Here is a 21,867-nt window from a genome sequence, read left to right on the forward strand (position 1 = left end):
ATCAGTGTTTGTCTGGACAGCTCTAAACAATAGCAGCTGCTAACAGTCCCCCCGGGATCATTTTTTGATTTCAGATTACCAGACACAGCAGGGCATCCTTTTCTTCTTCTGGGATAATCCTTGTGCTGGGATGGAGGGGAGAAGATTTATGAACCAAATATGCAAGCCTAAGCTGAGAATTGCCAGCGTGGTAGAGACAACTAATCTGTTGGTGAATGCTCGAGAGCTTTCTGATGCTTTTGTGCTCTTTCTTGCAGGGAATCTACCTTTTGCCCTACTAATAGCAGCTCATTAATTGATCAGTGCAGGTATTATACACCAGAAAGGCTTCATTGCTGTTTATTCTGATGCTTCGTATAGTTGTTTATGCTTTCCAGGACTGTGCTGTCCTATTAGCTTCATGTGTCTGTTGTAATTTGTACTGAATCCACTCCTCTGTTCCATCTCACTTGAGAAAGCCTTTATCTCGTGTTTTTCCCACAGAGAGATCTGATTGTCAGATCCGTGATTGATTCTGTAACAATCTGATTGTTACATCCATTGATGTATAAGAACAAGAAGCTGTTGTCTGTATACCTGGGACATGATTTCAGACAAGACAGTTTTAATAGCAGCAGTGATCCTTTAAAAACTTAATCCTTTTTGGTGATATCTTTGTATTTCTTGCCAAAAATATTCTGATGCTTCAGTTATAATGTAGTGCACTCATTTTTTCTTACTAATCTTCAGAAAGTGCAGGAATCCTGTTTGAACAACGACGAAACAATTAAGATTTCAAATTCCTTAATCGGCTCAGTGAATGGCTCTCCAAAGTCACAAAAGCTTCCACAGGATTCTTATACTGCTGATACCTATTTCAAATGTGTGTCCGTGAAGTGTCAGTCTTACGGTGCTACCTAATTATTGCTTGAAGAATTCTTCGTACCTGTTGCTTGTGGTAGGAATTTCTGTACCTGTCACTAGAGGGCAACGCAGCTACTCACATCATCGCACCACTCGGATGAGTTCCCAAGAAGCTCCCTGCTGAGATCCGCCGGTGCGAAGTTCACGCAAAAATTTGCAATTTTTTCTCTACAAACCCCATGCTCGGGTGCTAACTTTGATAGTTACTTGTTGAATACTTTTGAATGGACGATCCAGAATGACGCTGAGAGGAGACTAAAGTTGCTTACAGCAGGAGACCTTGACTTCTCTGTTTATGCCACTTCCTCATAGGGATCATTGCCCGCTGCAGTGCTGAGAACAACTGCAATCAGTTTTAGACACGTAGTCCCTGATTCTGAACTTCTGATGCTAATGAAAGATTTATCACTGACTTGGTTTCAGGCAGGATTTGGTCTTTGGTACTGATTTTTACCCACAAATGCATATACCAGGATATTACTGGTCTATGTTTGCTTAAACTGACCTTCTGAAAAGTGATTCAAATGCAGTAGGTATCTGAGTTCCATACAGGCTGGGAAAAAAAAAGAAAAAAAAAAATTTATTCAGTCACATGTTACTCAAATATTGCCAAACAGGCAGACTTGCCTTAACTCGCATCACCTGAAATGGAAACAATCTATCATTTTGAACACTCCTAAATGCAATAATACTCTCATTTAACGATGACTATCCTGGCTACATTAAAGGGTGATGCAATTTCCAAATGAGATAACGCCGTGTGATTATCTAGTATAAAAGGTGAATTTAGTCATTTCACTGAGATAAAGATTTTACACTCCCTATGATTTTTGCTGTGTTGCCAACACCTACTCTGCCTTGGAGTCAGAGTTGTCTGATTTCATGTGATTATCTCAGGAAGGTTTCCAAGTACGTTTTTGTTGGATTACCACCTATTTTCTTCCCTGCTTATTCAAGTGGTGTCTCTCGGTCATCTTTCAAGGAGCATATAAATATGTATATTTAAGTCAAACAAATTCAAACATGAAGTTCACATATTGACTCCTTCCTCCTGCTTCTCAGCAGACACGTTTGCAGTGTAACCCCACAATTTTTCTCCCATTCCACATAGCAGGTAACTCTAATCAAAATCAACTATCAACATTTTTTTTTTTTAATAAAGAAGGTAAAAGACATCCATATTTAGGTCTTTCAAGAATTTTCTTTAATGATGAGAGAGAGAAAGTCTTGTCAAATTATAAGAGTTAAAACATGGTGAAGTCAGTGTATGGGAGAAAGGCTCTGGATCTGTTCCCCTCCCCTAGAATACCATGCTAGAAGGAACACTGTTCAACAGAAATACATTATATATCTCTTTTAACCAAGTAGCCTTGTACTTTGCATACATCTCATGTCATATATGATATGTAAGTCCCTCCCATGAACTAAGAAGGGCCTGGATGTGGATATCTTCCATTTTCACATATATATGTTTCTCTTACATCGGGATACTACATATACTTGTATTAAAATATAGTTTCAAGATTTTTTCTTAAAGCTTTTGGGTAAAAAAAAGGTATTTTTTAATTTAATGGTAACTTTCTGTTTAATAAGAACTTTTATTAACACAGTGTCTTCTATTTGGAATGCAGGACTTGTTATTTGGGATTGGCTCATACCTTCCCTTCCTTCAACATCCTTTTCTGACATTGACCGGTATGGTAAACTTCAGAAGAAGGCAGCTGAAATCCCACTGCTGGTTATAATTTTTTTTAAATAAAAATTATACAGCATTTACAACAGTTACATTCTAACACTCAGCTATATCCACATTTATATTTTGAAATAAACATAAACACTGTCTTAGTTTTTGTTGCTGGAGGCCAGTTTCACTTTCTTTCTCTTAGCCCTTTTCAATCTTAAAGACAATAAAAGGTGATGAAAAAGTCTTTGTGGTGAATCCCAAGACTGAGATATCCCCAGGGCAGTGTGGTTAGTGCAGAACGAAGAAAGGCATTTAATTCTGTAGATAGAATCCAGTCCTTTCAGTAAGTGAATACAACCCTATTAAAAACTCATCGTAAAACAAAACAACAACAAAACCCGCTAAGCACAGATTTTGTTGGATTTGCAGATAAATTCTCTCACGAGTCCCTATGCATGCAGAAGGTTTTGTCTGCTGCCGTCTGATCACACACCAGGAACACACAGGGGCTGAGGGGATTTATTTTAACAACCCTTCTTCTGAATCGAAACACGACCCAAAATCAAAATGTGAACTTTTGCGCCCCCGGACGGTTTTGGGTTTGGTTTGTTTACGGTTTTTTTTAACCCTCTGGTAAGAAAAACGAGAAAAACCCATCAGGGATTGATCAATAGAGGACAACAGTGAGGGCTGCGCCGCCCGCCGCGGCGCTGGACGGGAGTCGCGCCCCGTGCAGGTGAGAGGTTTTGGCGGGGCGGGAAGGAGGGAGGGGACAAGGAGAGGGATGTCTCCCCTCTCCCCGGCCCTGGGGCGGGCCGGGGGGACCTGAGTGGATGGGTCCCGCGTCAGTCAGGGGCAGGGCGAGGCCGGCGGCGGGGGATGGCGTCCCCCGCCCGGTGTGGGGCTGCAGTTGTGGAGGAGCGGCGGCACCATGCGGGCGGCCGCCGGGGTAGGGCGGGGAGGCACCTGCTCCCTGAGAGGGCAGGCGGGAGGGCTCCCTCCGCGGGATTGTCGCTATCTCGGCTTTGCTGCCGCTGCGACAATCCCGCGGAGGGAGGCTCATCCAGCGCTGTTCGGTTCATCCCTTTCTTTCTAGGACGTGGTGGGCATCCTCTGCTTGGTTTCTGTGGCGGCCACGCTGGATTTCAAGTACCACCACGCCGAGGAGCTGGAGAAGTACCTGAAGGGGGTTCACGCCGAATACCCCTCCCTCACCCACTTGCACAGCATCGGGCGATCGGTGGAAGGTAAGGCGGGGGGAGCGGAGAGGGGAGAGAAGGCTTTTTGTTTTAATTAAATTGGGACAAGTGAGGGTAAAGGTGGCTGCGGTAGCGTTTCGTGGGCGCTTGCTGGCGGCGGGGCTGCTCTAACAAATCTCTGTGAAGTTTCCTCTTCCTCTTCCTTAAGCGTGAATAACACACTCTGGCTGAAGAGTCATACGTGTTATCGGGGTAAAAGTTCTCCCAACACCTACATGTCTTTGAGAATTGGAAACCTCCTAAGTGGCAGTTTCAGAAAGAGGGCTGTCTTTAAGGAGTTTAAAATGTGTAGGACCCATTTGCCAAGTGCCTGTTCTACGTGGGACTGCAATAACACTGTGTTTTCTAACTTGTGGTTTTGTTAAAAATACCTTCTTTTTTTGTTTGTTTGGTTTTTAACTTTATCCATTATTCCAGTAAATCTGGACTGACTAGAAAAAGGATTTCAAATTCCATACTGATAAAAGGTTCTGTGCTTTAAATGAAGAATGGGACTTCAGTCTCAAACCTTACAGAAAAATGTACTGAAATCAATAATCACCTTTCTGGCCTTATATAAATATTTGATTTTATCTCTTTATGACTGGTACTTTCTTACCATAAATTTATTGGAGGGGAAAGAATTTCTATTTTTTTTAAAGATATTAGAAAGATTAGTGTTTTGTTAGCAAGTAAAAACCACTTTAGTAGATTCCAGTTCAGGAAACTAAGTTACTTTGATAAGAGGTACAAAACTAGATAGAGAATTCCTTCTTTAGAAACATCATCTGTTCCTCTAATCCCATTTCATACCACTGGAAGGAGACAGTTGTAGCTTCTATTATCAAATCTGTGCTTGAGTTTAAAAAAAAAAAATCTGTGTTCTACTTGGTAGATAATCATGATGAATGCTAGTATTTCCTTTTCCTGCTTCCTTCTTTGTTTTACCATGTATATCATAGTAGACAAGGAATGTAAAGTTATTTAAACTGTGTTGTTATTGATTTCATCAAAGGCAGAATTAGATTGGATTGTGTTATTCATGCACGCAAGAGAAGACTAGTTCCTGTGAGTATAGTTCCCTCCAGTACAAACTACCAATTATCCACATCCTCATTTTCCTACCTTAAGGGAACTTAGCTAACATTCTGATGATAGGAATAGATCCTGACTTTTCTGCCAGGAACTCTGCTGGCTTATCTTCATGCAGGTAGGAAAAAACCTTTCATCCAACCTGAGAGATTGAAACTCTGGCTTTTACATATCTAGATACATTAAAGTTGATAACATGAAGTGTTCAACTTGTCTTTGTTCCATCAGGATGGAAACTGGAAATTCATCATCTCTTGCTTTTGACTGAGCAATGCACTGAAACATCATTCAGATTTTGATACATTGCCTTCTGCTTTGCCAAACTTAGTGAGAGGAGAATTGTGTGGGCTTTCCTTGTTCTGCCAACTACATGACATGATTCATGACTGTGTGCCTGCAGTGTTTTCCTGAATGGAATAGGTGGGCAGTGGAAAGTTTTTCAGTGCCATGTAAAGCAGAATGGTAGTGAAAAATGTTCAGTGCTTCTCTTTTATCTCATTGTAAATGTTAAGAGATTTCTACCTGTGTTAAGAAATGTGCCTTCAGAGTCCCCTGGAATGTGGCACAGAATGGTACTGAATTAGGGTCTAATTTCCCTTCATTTCTTTTAGTGAAAAAAAAAAAAAGTTTTATGACAACAGTGGTTATTTAATTTTGGTGAAAATGAAGTTTCTATTTTGGTCGATGGGCTGAAGTTCTATTCCTCTTTTCTCAGTTAAGCTGACACAAACAAGACTGTATGTGCATGCACTTACTTTACTAGTGTTGTCTCTCTGCCAATTAGCATTAAATCATGATAGCAAAATGTACTTATTTAAATTAATTTCCACTTCTCATTATCAATAGCATAAGACTGAGATCAATGCAATGTAGTAAATTGACATTCCTGATATGGAAATTCTTGATGATGAATACAAAATCCCATGGATCAAAGTAGTGTCTATAAAGCCAACAGACATAATTTTACTGTTATCATAAATGGCTACTGTTCCCATATTATTTGTTATTCTAGGGCTTACTACAATTTTATCTAATAATCTAGTATTTTATTCTACCATCTAGATTTAGATTATGAAGAATGTTTGACTACTCTGTGTGTAGACACAGAGCTCTGCCAGGGTGTGGAGTCTTCTTGCAGAATCCTACAGTTTAGGTCTGGGGCCCATCTAGTCTGAGCTCCTATTCAAAGCAAGGCCAATTTGAAAGTTAGATTATGATGCTCAGGGCCCTCTCCACTCAAATTCTGAATATCTGCAAAGGTGGAGATTCTAAAGGGTCTCTGAGTACCTGATCCAGTGGTCAACTACCTTTGTTGTGCAGATGTTTTCCTTTTTCTGATTAGAATTTCCCTTGCTATGAGTAATGTTAACTGTCCTTTTGCTGTGTGCCTCTAAAGGTTTGGCTCTGTCTCTCTATAATGTCCCTTTATTTATTGGAAGATTGTAGTTGTATCCAGGCTAAACAGCCTCTCCTCAGACACAATGTGATCATCTCAGTGACACTCTGCTGGACTTCCTCCGATGTGGTGTTGTCTCTCTTGTGTCCAAGAACTCATAGCAGGGCATGGTACTCCAGATGTAGCTTTAATAATGCTGAGTGGAGGGGAATATTAATTTCTCTCAAGATACTGGTTTCAGTTCTTGGTAATGCACCCACCCCAACACACGGATGTTTTTTTCTGCTGTGAGAACGCATTAATGACTCACATTTATCTTGTCTACCTGGACATTGATCCCACATCCTGCAGCCTCTAGGCTGCACAGCTGCCACCTAGCCAATCTGCAACCTGTACAAGCATGGGGTTCATGATCCAAATATGGTTCATTCCAGGTGCGGGATTTTGCATTTACATTTGTCAGACTTAATGAGCTTTCTTTTGAAAAATTCCTACAGCTTGCCAAAGGCCCCTCTGAATGGTAGCCCTGTCCTTCCTGAAGATATTAAACAGTATCAGCTTCAGTATTGACCGTTGAGGAATGTTGCTAATGATTTGCTGTCTCTTGAACCACCAGCTGCTCAGTTCAGCCAGCTTGTGACCTTACTGTAGTCTACTCCTTTATTCCATATGTTCCCATCTTGTTTTCGAAGGTACTGTGAGGGTGACTAGGCACTGGAACAGGCTGCTCAGGGAAGTCATGAGGTCTCCATCCTTGGAGATATTCAGAAGCTGTCTAGACACAGTCCTGGGCAGTCCTGGGTGTAGCAGGCCCTGCTTGAGCAGGGGGGTTGGACCAGGTGACCTCTGGAGGTCCAGTCCAGCTGACCCTGTGATTCTGTTGAAAGCCTTGCTAAGGTCAAGACTAAAGAGATAGGGTGCTTTCCTCCTTCCCACTAAGCCAGTCATTTCTGCATAAAACCTAAGCAGTCAAGTATGATTTGTCAGTGATAAATTTTAGGTGAAATTTACAAAGTGGTTTTATTTGATGTATGTAGACAGCAAAGTACGCAGCAAAATCAGTACCAAGATCCTCAATGGAACGCAAACTAAAAGAAGCCCAGTCTGTTTTGTGATGGTTTGCATCGCCATATAGAAATTCCCCTCTGACAGATTACTGGGAAGAATGTGTTTGAGACTGGCAATGGCCTGTTCAGTCTCCAGGTTTGCACATTTGGAAGCCATGATATTTAATTATGCATCTTCTCTGCTAAGCTATTATCCTTAAACAAGGCGGGAAAGGAGCTTAAAAAGATGTAGCCCATTGGCTGACAAAACTGAGTGTTATGTGTTTGATCTAATTTAGTGAGCATCCTCAAATCCTTCAAGATTTGTAGGCGATCTACATGTTTGTGAGAGACTTGATATGGTCTTAGCGGCCAGTAGGCAGAGATGTGTGACGGCCCAGAAAATATCTTAATTCTTTTATATTGTTTCAGGTGTGTTGTTGAATAAACTCATAAAAGATCTTTGGCAGGAGTTCTGTTTTCTAATACACCCAATCTCAGAACGGCATGTGCTCTGTATAATAATAGAGGAAGCTGCAGAGCTACATCAATCTGGAGAATGTGACCTGATGTAATCATATTAACCTGTCCTGCCTAATGCCACTCCAGTGAAAAACAGACTGACTCTTCAGCAAGCAAATCTTAGAGTCCATTAGCAAAAAGAAAATATCTGATGTATGCATGTGATCTGTGGCTTTTCATTGTTCAAGATACAGTGCTGTTGTGATCCTTTGAAAAGAAAATGAAGGTGGTGGGAAGCAGACTTGAGGATTCTAACAGACCTGATGACCTTCTTAGGAGGACAAAGACAAGCAACTCTTGAAAGAGCCAAGTGACTTTCATAATAGATCCACACTCTTTAAAAACTCTTTTCAGATACTCTCTGGATTCAGATAAAGCCAATTATAGGTTGGTTTAGATCTAGATTTTCTGGAGGCCAGTCTGCATTTTTGGAATTCCAGTCAACTTGGAACAATTGTAAACATCCTTAGGCCAGATTCTCCTCACTGAGCAAAAAGTTATGTTTGGTTAAAGTACTTCTGTCTTTACCTAGTGAAGTTTCAAAGTTGATTTCATAGATTGACATCTCTGGCAGATTCCATCGTTGGAGAGTCAAAAACTAAAACAAACTGACCAGATTTAATTCTGGTTCCACTAGAAATTCTCAGAAATATCTTGCAAAAAACTGTCCTGAAAGCTTATTTAGGTGAGAACTATGTGGTTTAGTCATCCTATTCTGATGCTTAGTATTCAATTGCTCTCTCTATTGCCCTTGGCCTGGCACATTCTGTCCATTAATCTTAAGCACCTTGCTAACTTTGATTTTTTAATTTTCTTTATTTTGTGAATTAGTGAATATCGCTTATTAGCATTCTGCTACCCCTGCTCTATAAGCGGAGAGGCTGAAACATGCAGGGGTGTGTGTATGGTTGGTGTGGGTTTTAAAGTTCCTGGAGGACTTGCCCATGGCTGAGTGTACAGATAATACTATGTACTACAGGGAGGGTGTTCTCAGTGGAGCTCCCAGCAGGCCAGATTTTCCAGTGACTCCAAAGAGGTGCCTTTGGAACTCATTATGTCTCCTTCTTGCCTGCATTCATGGGTTTTCCTCTGAGGAAAACAGAAGGGAATGGCGCATGCCCAGGTTTTGATCTGATAAGCAGCTGTGACTTCAGCAAAAGGGCGTGCTAGGGATTAGGACTCAGGTAGTGCTGGAGGAATCATGTGCCTGGTAATGCAGTTAATAGAGAACCTAGGGAATTAACCTGTCCATGACATCATTCTGCACAAACATCAATGGAACGTGTCCCCAGGATGTGCCAGGGACCAATTTAAATCTCCTGGCTCTTCTGATACAGCATGATTGATACCTTTAGGGGTTTATGGGTGGCTGTTGAACAGGGGAGTGCTAACTTCAGGTTCACTGCCCTCCAGGGAGAATATTTAATAATAGAAGACTAGGTATTGTATTTGTCTCATATATATATTAATAGTCTGGGTATGTAGTGGAAAAATTATGTCTACCTGGGAAAAATTAGGAACTTATTTTACTTATTGTGACACAATATGGAAGAAGCCTGGGTTACTACCATCAGTAGTAAAGTGCATTGTAAATTTTATTGAATTTAAATTAAAGACACTTATATTCTGGATATTTTTACTTTGTTTAAAATACTAGAAAACAAGTTTTATTGCTGGAGAAAACAAAGCTGAAATATGTATCCATAAAATGTTTGTATTCTATTGGAATTATTATCAGGTTAGTTTCAGGGATTCTGACACTCTGCAAAACCGAATGAGAAGGTTATATACATGCCAGTGTAGTTTGAGGTAAGTTTCTCAGTATTACCTGTGATTAAATGTTTGTACAAACTAAATACTAGTACCAGTGTTTTTTAAAAGAATGAAATCAAATGCTATAGAGAGGATTCTTTTTGTCTGGAAAATAAACAAGTTGTTTAGAGAAAAATTCACAGGGAATGTGATGTCTTTAAAAACAATATTACAGTTATCTTTTTCCATGGTTATATGATGTGAGGTATATTTGTGTAGAAGTGTTACCTTCTTTTTGTTCCATTTGATTGCTGCAGATGGCTTTCCTCCTGTCTCCAATCCTTGATAATGTCTACTCTTCCCTTGCTTCCTCATCTCCCACCCCACAAATTTCCTTAGTACTGTTAATTAGGCTCATCATGCAAGCATGGCGTGTATAGATAATATAAGGTTTGAGGCTTTTCAATGCTTATTTTTAGAAACAAGAGTGAATGAGACATTTTCCATTCCAAAGGCCTTGTGCAAATCATACTAAAGACACTTGCCTCCAGTCCAGAGTTTCATGTAAAAATCATTTAAAGCTTACCACGGTAGTTAAACTTTTACCCATGCTTGCCTGCTCCTCTTCTGAAATTTTTTTCCTCTAATGTGCCACTTGCTCTTTTTGGTGTCTTTCCTCACAACCATTTTTGTTAGTCTTTGGCAGTACTTGTGGCATATAAATGTATGTTAACGAGATTCTAGGTAGGTTTACATGTTCGCTTTATTATTGAAAAGGTTTGGCTTCATGGATGGGCTTAATCTTAACAGCCTTGTAAACTCTATTTGCAGCATATTATGTGAGTCACTGTGATGGGAAGGGGAAAAAAAAAAGAGGAGGAGTTCTGGCTCCTTCAGGGTTTGTCTAGTCAAAGCTAAATCATGACTTTAAAACCAAAAAGTATTAGCCTGGATTTTTAAAAGTTTTCAGCTCCCAACTGAGCTTTGCTCTAAATCCTGTGTTTAAATAGAACTCACCGTTACTATATTGGCTTCAAATTCTAAGCTTATTTGTCCTAACTGAAGCTAAAAGTTCTTTAAAAGGTAAAATATTGTTTAATATATCATCTGACTGCATCCTCTAGCTCTTTGACTCAAGTAATGTGACACAGGTAGTTGTGTGCAATCAGTCCTCCAATAGCCAAATACCAGTATTTTGTCTGATGATAACTAGATTAACATTGCTTTCCTGTCAGTATGGCAATGCTTTTTACGCAAATAATTTATAAAAAATGTGTAGTTTGGTCAGCATCAGATGTTTAAAAGGTTGATAAGTTAAGATATTATTCTTGCAGGTCCAGTCACTGACTCTGAGCATATTTGTATTCTCTTGCAGTGGAAGCAGAATAATTTGCTTAAGTCTTCTTTATGCTTGCTGTGAATTGGTCAATCATTTTTTTCTCGCCTTCTATGTTCTCTGCTACTTAAATACACTTCTTGCAGAAAATTTTGTGGAAAAGATTTGATTTTGGTTGGTTGGGATTTTTTTAGTTTTGGTTTGGGTTTCTTTTTTCCTGGGAAATGTGGCATGTCAGACATTTCTGTCCCAGCCTAAATAAATAAATAAAGTCAAACAACTGTGTGAAGGGAACCTATCCGAGCAACATAGATCAAACATTTCTCATATATAAACTGCTATCTAGTAGTGAAATCTTTATGTTGTAACTTCAAAATGGAAAGATCTGATCTATTTAGAAATACTCCACTGTTTGTGTGAGCAGCATTTATTTAAAACCAGTCTTGCGAGAAAAAAATCTGTCCTCCTCCTTACTTTCTACCCCTTTCTTTGTTGTTGTCTAGTTGCAGAATATATCTGTTAAGCTTTTCTTCAGAGATATAAAGTTCTTAAGCCTGCAGCCATCCTGTTTCCCCTCAGCAAGGCTTTACAGCTTTCCATGTTTGTTTAGAAGTAGAGAGAATTGACAACTGGATATTGTAATTTACACCAGTGAAGTTAGCAATGCTCTGGAGTTTGTGTGACATAGAATCAGTGATTGCAGCTGGGGGATGCAGTTAGACTCTTGTCTGTTGCCATATCCTTTTCTGGTGTTGAGAAAGTAAGTATGTAAGAGATTTTGTGTTTGGGACGTTTGATTGCTTGTTTTTAAACCAGCTAAAAGACAAATCTTAGGATACTAACAGTGATACACAATGGATGTAAATTAATGTTTTCCTCCCTCCCTTCTTGTAGGATTCTGTGTTTTGGAGCATAGTGCATAAATTTTTAGCCATGTAAATGAAGTATGATCCTGATCACAAACTTACTTATAGAAATTAAACTCTTATCCTATGCCTCGGTTTGACCCAGCTGGTGAATGTCTGCATTCTCCTTCTAGCTTGAGGAGAGTGCAGTAACACATCCCTCCTACCTCCCTTCAGAGGATGAGGCTTTCTAGTAGAATAGTGTTTCTAGTAGCTCTCTATTCACTTCCCACAAAAGGAGAAGAGCATCCCTTCTGAATGGCGTTTCTGCCTAGGACCTCTGGCTCTAGATCCTTGGAGCTACCAGTGTTGCTTGTTCTCAGGGCTACCCAATTAATTTACTATGGTATGGCATATTGGGTTCAGCTAGTTCACATATGTACATGGAGACCTACTTATAATACATTAATTAGTTGATAAGCAAGATGTGCCTTCTTACCCTGAAGCATTTGTTCATTAGACAATTTTTCTCTGCATGATTTTGCATAAGAGAGAGATTTTTCTTTGAATGAAATCTGGATGTGCATGTGACTTCTGAACTTTCCGAAAGTTCTACTTCCTGAACTTTTTATTAATTAGAAGATTAATTTTATGAACTACAGAAGCAAATAATGCATAGGACTGGCTCTAGGTCTCTTCGCCTCCCAGCTGAGAGAATACCCTCCCTATAAACTGTTCCACTTCTGGCACAGTCACTCTTATAAGCTATGCACTGGCTCAGATGTGAGAAAGAGGTTAGAGGATGCTTCTAAGCAGATGATTCTGCAGTTTGAGATCTCAGACTTACTTGTTGTTATGGAAAGGTCAGACCATGGCAGTTAGAGTTATTTAATTAAATGACTGTAGCTGCTATGTAGCCTGCTGAGCTCACAGTGGATTTAGGACAGTTGAATTACATTTCCTCTTTGTCCCTAGTCAATGTTTTCTGCATCAATGGGTCTTGCAGTTACATGGGGCATTTAAACAGAGCTTGAGCAGATCTAAAAAAGTAACACTTATCCTAAAGCTAAAATAAAAGTTTACTATGTTCTCAGTAAGAAATATAGTCCTACTGTATCAGTTCGAAAGTCTAGTCTGGTTCAGCATCCTTTTTTTCCAAAGAACAGCTAGAGAAAATTCTAGGAATAAGGCAGGCACTTCCCTGGTATGCACTTCTAGCAATGTGCAGCGTGGATGTTTCTGACAAAGCATATTTCCTGATTGAGGTACCTAAAATAGGTCAAAGTACAAAACGTACTTTGATACACAACTGCATTATGCTGATCTCAAAATCCCAAGAAGAAATAAACACCATGAGAACATGCTTGTTCAAGAGACTAATGATTGACTTCCTCTGTTTTTAGGTAGTAACACTACCTAAATTTAGTTGTTGCCTTGTGTCTTTGTTACTTTTTCTAAAAGCCAGTCACTAATATTTCTACAGAGACATTTTGCTACCTGTTTTGAGAGAGAAACGGGAAGCAACTGGTCAAGCTAATGTAGTTTGTTAGTTAACTAAGACAGAAATAGGTGATTGTGACAGAGACTGGATAATTTTTAAAAAGTTAGTCTGTCCTCTGTTTTTTCCCCCTTCCAGCAGGTTGAAAAGAATTAGTGGGGAAGGGGGGAAGCTACTCACTGTCTAAATATGTAGGATTCTGCTTGTCAGCATTGAGATGCGCATTGTTTTGAGCTTCCTATTTGTGGGGCAAACAAAAATCCTTGGCAGATCCCAGATATTATGGGGTAGGCATAGCAAGTCTCTTAATGAGGCACTGCAATGCACTGAAACCCTCGAAGTGCTCTAGTAACTTCTCAACCATATATGAGCAACAACCTGTAGTTGGTTTTCTACTCCCTCTCTTGCCTTTACATGGCTGAAATAGTTTTGACCTCCTCTGCCTCTGGTGGCAAAAGAGTAGGCCAAAAAACCTCTTGAATTGGGATAAATCGCAATTGAAAACAAACGACCACCCTTCTTGTGCCTGGCTTGTGTTATAAGCAATCACTTTATTCATGATGGTCCAATGGTACTACTGTGAATGGGTGAGATTTGTTTTATGTATACAATAGCTTTCCTGAAAATTACTAGATGCCTACCAGTTTCACAGCTGTCTCAGAAAATAAAGTACACATTTTTAGAACTAGGTTTAAAAACCCTGTGGTAATGGAAACAAGAGTGAAAAGGAAAAATAATCTGTTTGGTTTCTGGGAGTAAATATGAAACCAGTCAGTGTAAACAGGGGGGAAAGCCTGTTTCGACTTAATTCGATGTGTCTATTCTGTGTATCTGTGGTGTTCTCATCTTCTTTGTGAGCAATACTGAATAAGGTTAGTATATATTAATTTGAAAACAGTATCCCCTCTGCCTTGTTTTTGTTTGGCTTTTACAAATTTATTTTTATTTCTTCATTTTTGTTCAAATAATCTATAAGGTGCTATTGTAGAGACTGTTCTCTGCATTAGCAATTTTTCATAGTTTTGTGTATAAAAATTTCATAATTTTGTGCTCAGCTTGATTATGAAAACTGGAAATGGTACAGTGATGAGTCACATGTACCTAGGACAGAAAGAGTTGTTCTCATAAGATACAAGTCCTGTGAAAGTGTCCAAAGCAGCTATGGATGTCCTAATCAACAAAAGATTTGTAAACTTTTAGGAAGATAAGCAAGCATGTGAACCATGAACTCTTTTGACTCCCTTCCCTTCTCAAGTGCTTTGGATACAAAAAACAGTATCTGGTGTTTTTTAAAGAGTCTCTTGTTATTCCGGCAGTTCTGCTTATAAGGAGCTGACTCTAAATTGGATTGGCTGGTATAATCTCTGGGAGTAGATAGGGGCTTATTGAACAGTGGGAAATTGTTACTTTTATTTACTTTTTGCCTTGGGAGAAAGAGCTTTATGTCTGTAATAATACTTCTGGTCTCTTCCCACGTATTCCTTAAGCAGTGGCTGTGGTAGACCCACAGCCTAATGTTACCTTGAGTTCTTTTGGCTTTTTTCTGCTTATCTAAGCACCATGGTGAATATTGCCACATTTGCCTGGTTGACGTATGTGATGGATCTGTATCTTTTTAATCCTTTCAAATACCTTGAAAACTTTCTTATACTTAAAGTGTCCTAGCTCTTCTTGGGATATCAACTTTGTTCATTACTAATGTCAATGCTACTATAGGCCAAATCTTTAGATAATCCATTCTGTCTCAGTGGACCATGATAACGTGGTACAGTGAAATTGAGGATAAACGCTCAAAAGAATCTGATGTACTACAGTTGTTCATATAGATGTTTGTCTGATCCCAGGTTTGAGTGTGTAGCTTATATTGAGAAGGCTTTGCTCAAAAGTCTGGCTGGATTAAACTGACAAATAATGTACTGGTACCTCAAATTCTGTTAGAATCTGAAGCAAGCCATGTGTGCTGCTGGGCAGTCCCCTTGCAGAAAACAAGTTCCAAAATGGCTTTAGATTTTCTATCCTGAATCGATAGACAAATCAGCGTGCCTTAGGGCATGGATGCTGCTGGTGCTTGCTTAGCAAAAGGGAATTACTCCTGAAGTCCTCCATTAGCTGTGCTAGCGTTTTGCTGGAAGATAGTGTTGCTCTGCTGTTATCAAGGAGAAGCAAACACTTTCTGTTGAAGCTTGGAAGTACAGGAGAATTTAATGTCTCTATTTCCATCTTCTTGCCTATGTGTGTGCACATAGGAAGCAATTGTATGCCTATGTTACATGTTGGCAGTACTGAGCTCTGCAGGGAACACAAGTACAGATCAGAAAAATTAAAAGGCAAATAATGGTTTTTGTTAGCAAGGGAAAAGATTTACTGTGAATGTGATTTAGAAGTTATAAGTGATAAAGCCGGGATTGATTTATTTTTTTTTCCCTCTTCCTGCAAGATAAGGAATTTTTGTTGTTTTAATGAACATAGTTTGACTTAATCTCAGAAAATAGATGTCAGATGCAGCTGGGAAGATACTCTGATACAGTTCTGCAGCAAAAAGAAAACTGTAAAATGCCTTAGTATCTTGCATGGTAACAATGAACAGAGATTTACACTAGTGTTACAGGTAGCAAGTGAGGGTGGAGTGTCACAACACACAGCAGAATGTGCTGCCAAATGCAGTTAGGGAAATGTTTTCAATATTAGTATGCATAGTTAAAGTGGATTAAAGAGTGTATGAGAGATTATGTGGGAATTGTGGTATATCTACAGAAGAATTTATCAAGGAGTGACTCTCATGCCATCCCGTCTCCCCACGATATTTTTGCATAAGTAGTGCAGATTCTAGTTATTTGCATTGTTTCTCCTGTCAAACCATAATTATGTAGAGGTTGCTTTTGCAGTGGAAGCTGTTGTAAAAATCAGCTGGTGTGTTTTTATTTCACTGCTGTTACTTGGTGTTCTCATCATAGAATCTAGGCTGAAGCTCTTCTATTTATACTGGAATTGAGCAGGATTGACACAAGCTATGCCTAAGGCATAGCCACCACCCTCTCATCTTCTCATTGAATAGAATCTTGTCTGTCTTATCCCCCTTCTTATTTGCAGTGCTTTGGTGGTGTACTTTGGGGATCACAAACATTTTAAGAGTTTATGTGAAGCACAATAGAATGAAGGCCTGATAGTGTGAGTTCTCAGGACTGCTGAAATATCAATAGCCAGTAACAATCTGAAGAATAATGACATAGCTTTTAAGTACTTTGAACTTTTTATTTTACATCTCTATCTTCTTTTCTTACTTCTAAAGTGACCTTCCCTACAGCTTAGCGTCTTTCTGGATAGTATGCAGACCACCCTGATAATATGCCACTTGGCCTGTAGAGTTTGTTGCTGAATGTGGCACAAATAAGGGTAAAAATTAGTAAGTTTTAAGGAAGAGGATGTGAAATAGAAAGCAAAGTAAATTGTTGTGTCTTGTATGTAATCTCGAAAGTATGTTTTTTTGAGGTTGTTAGTTTGATTAGTTATAATGTCATGTTGTCTTTTTTTCATAATCTAGCTTTATGTACTTTTTGTAGGTAACACAGATGGATGCAAGTAGATTCATATCTGAGTCCTGGACCTAAACTCTAAACCCTCAATTTTCTAGCCACTATCAGAGCAATTTTTGTGTGAGCTATGTTCAGAGCTATAGATCTAGAGCCAGAGTAAACTCTTTTTGACACTGTTTCACACAGCCTTCTCCTGGACAAACTGGCAAGATTCAGGTTGGATAGGTGGCCTGTGAGATAGCTAGGAAACTGGTTAACAAACCAGAGTGATTGATGGTTTTTACTCAGGCAGGTAGCCTGTCACAAATGGTGACTCACAGGGGTCATAGTAGACCCTACACTGTTTAATATCTTCATAAGTGATCTGGATGATGGAACTGAGCTGTCAACATGCTTGCTGATGACACCAATCTGGGTGGTGAGGTGGACAATTCAGAAGGGTAAACCATCTTGGAGAGACCTGGATAGGCTGGAAGGGTGGGCTATCAAGAACAATATGAATATTAACAGTGACAAATGAAAAATCCTGCACCTGGGACAGAATACCAAAACATGCAGTACAGGTGAGATCTGCGTGGCCAGGGAGCAGCCTTGCTGGAAGGGACCTGGGGGCCTGATGAACAACAAGCTGAACACGAGTCAGCAGTGTGCTCCTGCAGTGATGAAGGTAAATCAGATGCTGGGCTGCATCCACAGGGACATTACTAGCTGAGATGGAAATGTGATCATCCCACTCTGCTCAGTGCTTGTGAGGCTGCACTTGGAGTGCTGTGTCCAATTCTGGCCTCCACAATTCAAAAAATATGTGGAGAGGATCCAAAAGAAGACTACAAAGATGATCAAAGGGCTGGAGAATCTGCCCTGTGAGAAAGGATTGAAGGAGGCTCATCTTCCTGGAGAAGAAAATGCTTGGGGGGAACTTCATCGTAGGATTCTAGTATTTCAAGGGTGGTACAAAGAGGATGGAGCCTCTCTCTTCACAAGGAGCCATGTGGAAAAAAACAAGGGGCAACAGATACAAGTTGCACTGGAAGAGGTTTAATCTCAATATGAGAAAGAAATTTTTAGAGTGAGAACAATCGTTCACTGGAACAACTTCCCCAGAGATGAGGTAGAGTCCTTATCACTGGAGGTTTTAAAAATGCAATTGAACAGAGCGCTCGACTGATTTTTATCTAGGTTCCCTTTCCCATGTAAGGTTGGACCAGATGATCTTTTGAGGTCCCTTCCAACCTTGGCTGTTCAATATTTCTGAGATTGTTTCTACAAGTAAATTGTTTTGTGGTCTTGCATTCTCATGAGTGTCAATCTCTCTCCCCCTCCTCTCTGTCCTGCTCCTTTTGAGGCAGGACTGCCTCAACATGGATCATCATTACTGCAGTTCCTTCCCATGAAGCCAGTGGCCAACATGTGGCCAACCCAGGAGGACTGTAATGAGATTATTGTTTTTTCTTGGTCAAAGTGGTCCTCCCAGCAAACTTTTGAATCAGTAGTCTAGCCTGACTGGTACTGACAGTGGGTCAGGGGGCACTGCCCAGTCATTTCACTTCATTTCCTACCCATGAATTTCTTTGAAATGACAAGTTTTTCATAAATGAAGCTGTAAAGAACCAAGTGAAGAAAAGTAGAAATAAAACTCAGAACACAATCCGAACTCCAACATCTACACATTGATTTGGTTTCTTTTTCACTAGATCTGGAGATCAGTTTCACTTCCACGTTTTAATTACTAGTTTTTGTAGGTCTCTTTAGAATACTGATACTATGCTGTGAACTGTGGCAATGCTAGGAATCATTTTGAAAAGTTAAAAAGACTGCTCATTCTACTAGAAGCTGTGTGGTCTGGCTCTGTTCCAAAACAAGTCTTGTTACTTGTCCTGAGACACACAGTTAGAAACATATGTTTGTCTTGATTACTTAAAATATAGTTTACTAATTAGTTGATGTCAGTTCTAGTTTGGCAATTTGGCAGTGAGGAATGGGGTTTTTTTATATGTTCAGTTGATTCAGAGCATGAGAGGAAGCTTAGTTGTTCACCTCAGGTACAAACCCAGAGTTATCAAGGCTTTACTGATTAAAGGAAACCATCCATATGCTGAATCTTTTTATATGCAGTTAATTACTGCCATATGGAAAGAAATCTTACATCATTCCTCATAGGTACACTATCCAGTACTGCAGGCTGAGCAGACCTAGGAATTTATTTTAATTGTTAGTGGGAGGTTTAATACCTCTTACAAACTGGAAATGCCAGGAAATAATTGGTATCTCAGTTCATGGGAGTGTTTATCATTTAGATGGCCCTCACACAAACTATAAACAGTCTAAATACTAATGCTGGAAAGACCAATTTACATTTAGTCTATACTTAGCTCTTCCTTGTGTTTCCCATGAGGGCAATTTCACAGTGAGAGCAGCAGGAATGAGCACTGCTCATGGCAAGCCATTAGAAGTACTTTTTAAAATTTGAAAACAGAACAAAATATTATTTGTAAAAAGTCTCAAATGATGGAAACATCTAGAGCATTTTACTTGTACCTGGACTCTTGTTGTTCGAGTGTATACATAGTACTGAATTGGTGCTAGTACTGTTATGGGGAAGTGGCTATAAAATATCACTACATTAGTTCACGAGCTACTCCAAGAAGTCTGTAGCAGTGGATGAGGATGTTGTCATTGCTGGTAGCTGGATTTGAAATAGCCTTTGTGATCTGCTTCCTTGCAAATAAAACCAGGGGCTAATCTTAACATCTGGTTATTGGCGAGATAAGATGCTTCATGTTCTAGAGACTACAACATTGCTTGGGTGCTGTGATCAATTGGTTATTTTATATATTATGATAATAATTATGTACAGAAAGGTAATATAAATGTAGTAAATATATTGGTTAGTTTAGTGCAGGCTCAGGACATTAAATCATCTCACCTTCTAAGTCACTGCTTTTTGCTTGTGCAGGAAACTGTCAAGGATTTGAGGAAAGTAATGCTTTTAATTGGCACTTGCTCTGAAAAGTCTTTTTACACGTAATTCACTAAACTTGTTGGCTCTGAGATATTTTGAAACCCTGTGTGCTTGATACTCATGCTGATAATGGGCAGTTTCAGACCTGAATGAATTTATAATCTTATTGAAGGCATAGGTTTCCTCTGTAGGAAACCTTGTGTGTTACAATTTAGCTGTAACACAATTTACAGTTTATCTGGGGGAGAACTGGGACCATCAGGTCTCCAATGTAAGTCCTTTGTTACATTAATCTGATAATTTCACTGCTGACTTTTAGACGTTGGATGTGCTCTTGGGCACTGCAGCTCGGTCTGATGAACCCCTCACTAGGGAAGCTGCACGTTTAGGTTTGCAGAAGTCAACTCTAGATTTGGAATGTGGTGAGAAGGCTGCAGTCTCAACTGTAAGCAGGTTTGTTCTGCTTGGTGCAGCAGTCCACATGGCAACTGACACGCTGGAACCAAGGAGAGATGTCTGAAATTTCCTTCCAGTGGAGGGAATGGCAGCTGGGAGGAATGGCTTAGAGGGCATACGGACAAAGACTCATAGGAGCACTCTGGAAGGCCTTCCTTGGTAATTCTTTGCAGGATACAACCATGGAGAGAAGGACACATTGCAGAGATGGAAATTAAATTGAGATTGTTGTCCATGCTTGATTATGACTAACAGTAGCATATGTTTTTCACAACTAGATTGTTTTCAGTTCTAAATATATACTACCGCAGCAAAACTTGTCATGTGTTTTCACAGAATTGCAGAATAGTTGAGGCTGGAGGGGACCTGTAGAGGTTTTGGAGGGGAGAAGGACTAGGGTGGTAGGGATTAGATGTTCTCTTGCTCTCCTTTTTGAAGCAGGATGTGCTTGAAAGATAGTATCTCTGGGTTCTCCACTCTGTAACTTGTCTAAGCTTACAGAAGTCAAGCTTTTGTCTTTTTTTTTTATGTAGCAGTGGCTCTGCATGCAACAAAGCCAAACAACTAGATTCCTTGCCAGATCACTTACCACAAAATTATTTTTAAAAATATGGATTGCTTTCTCACATTGTCCTTTAATGAAAGAGTCAGTAGCAGCATCTCACAGCTTTGCGCATAGCATATGGTTACAAGGGTTGAACACCAATGTCTTCTAGAGTAACCATAAAATCAGGGGATCCTGTGATCACTCCTTGTTGAATCTGTCAGCTCTCAGTGCTGTCTCCTAAGCTGAGACTGATTCAACCTGTTAAGTAAGAATTTAGTTTGGGAACCACTGTCTTCAGTTTTACCTCTTATAATTGTTTCTGTGCATCTTGCAGTGTTCTTTCAGTCCTCTGCAATTTTTTTCTCCCATTCCTGAAGTCATGACCCTTGTGGTATAACTGCTGTGAGTCACACAGCTGGAAAAGAAAACAAGAGTGCTGTGACATGTGCATGACCGTGGAGGTCGTGGGTTGAGGAATGGGAAATTTATATGCTCCAGAGCTTGTTTACTGCAGATTTGATGATCCACAAAGATTTACGAAGTAATGCTTTTTATAGTACTGCCTATAGCAGCACCTATGTTCTTCTTTCTTGTAAGTAACAGTGATGGCTGGACTCGTCTCAGACAGCTCACGGGTCCCAGCTAGCCCTGTGTGAGAGCTGGGGACAGGTAGCATGCATGAAAGCTCTGGGCATTAGCAATCTATAGGCTGTGACTGCTATTATCAAAGAACTGGTCCAGTTTCGTTGCTGCCATCTACTGCAACTTGAGTTTTCCACCTCAATGAACAGACCAGTGGGAAGCAGAGTTTTGCAGATGAGGTCTGAAATGCCACAGTATTGCTAAAAATAATAACAAAAATTGCCCCCCCACTGAGGACTTCCAAAATGTAGGTATGTTTATTTTGTTACTTAAAAGTTCAGCTTCCTGTGCAGCATTAGTGGTCCTAACTAATACTCTTTCTGTAGCTCTTAATTTCTTCCCTGCTGATATATTTGGAATATGTCTCTGATACAGCTCTTCCTGGTACCTCCTGTTTTCTGAGCAGTAATGCATG

The 21,867-nt window shown here is 39.8% G+C and overlaps 1 protein-coding gene across 1 annotated transcript in view; it reads left to right on the forward strand.

Moving 5' to 3' along the window:
• The first annotated feature begins 3,512 nt into the window (after nucleotides 1-3,512).
• The window catches only part of CPM (carboxypeptidase M), a 33,457-nt gene continuing 15,102 nt past the window's right edge, over nucleotides 3,513-21,867 (forward strand). Inside the window, exons 1-2 of the mRNA XM_027741518.2 lie at nucleotides 3,513-3,536; nucleotides 3,684-3,834. Of these exons, the coding sequence (XP_027597319.1) occupies nucleotides 3,519-3,536; nucleotides 3,684-3,834 (169 nt within the window). The 5' untranslated portion in view covers nucleotides 3,513-3,518. The remainder of the gene's footprint in view (nucleotides 3,537-3,683; nucleotides 3,835-21,867) is intronic.

This window comes from Pipra filicauda, unplaced genomic scaffold, assembly GCF_003945595.2.
Source record: "Pipra filicauda isolate LSUMZ 115617 unplaced genomic scaffold, ASM394559v2 scaffold93_size3172892_pilon, whole genome shotgun sequence".
NCBI classification, from domain to species: domain Eukaryota; kingdom Metazoa; phylum Chordata; class Aves; order Passeriformes; family Pipridae; genus Pipra; species Pipra filicauda.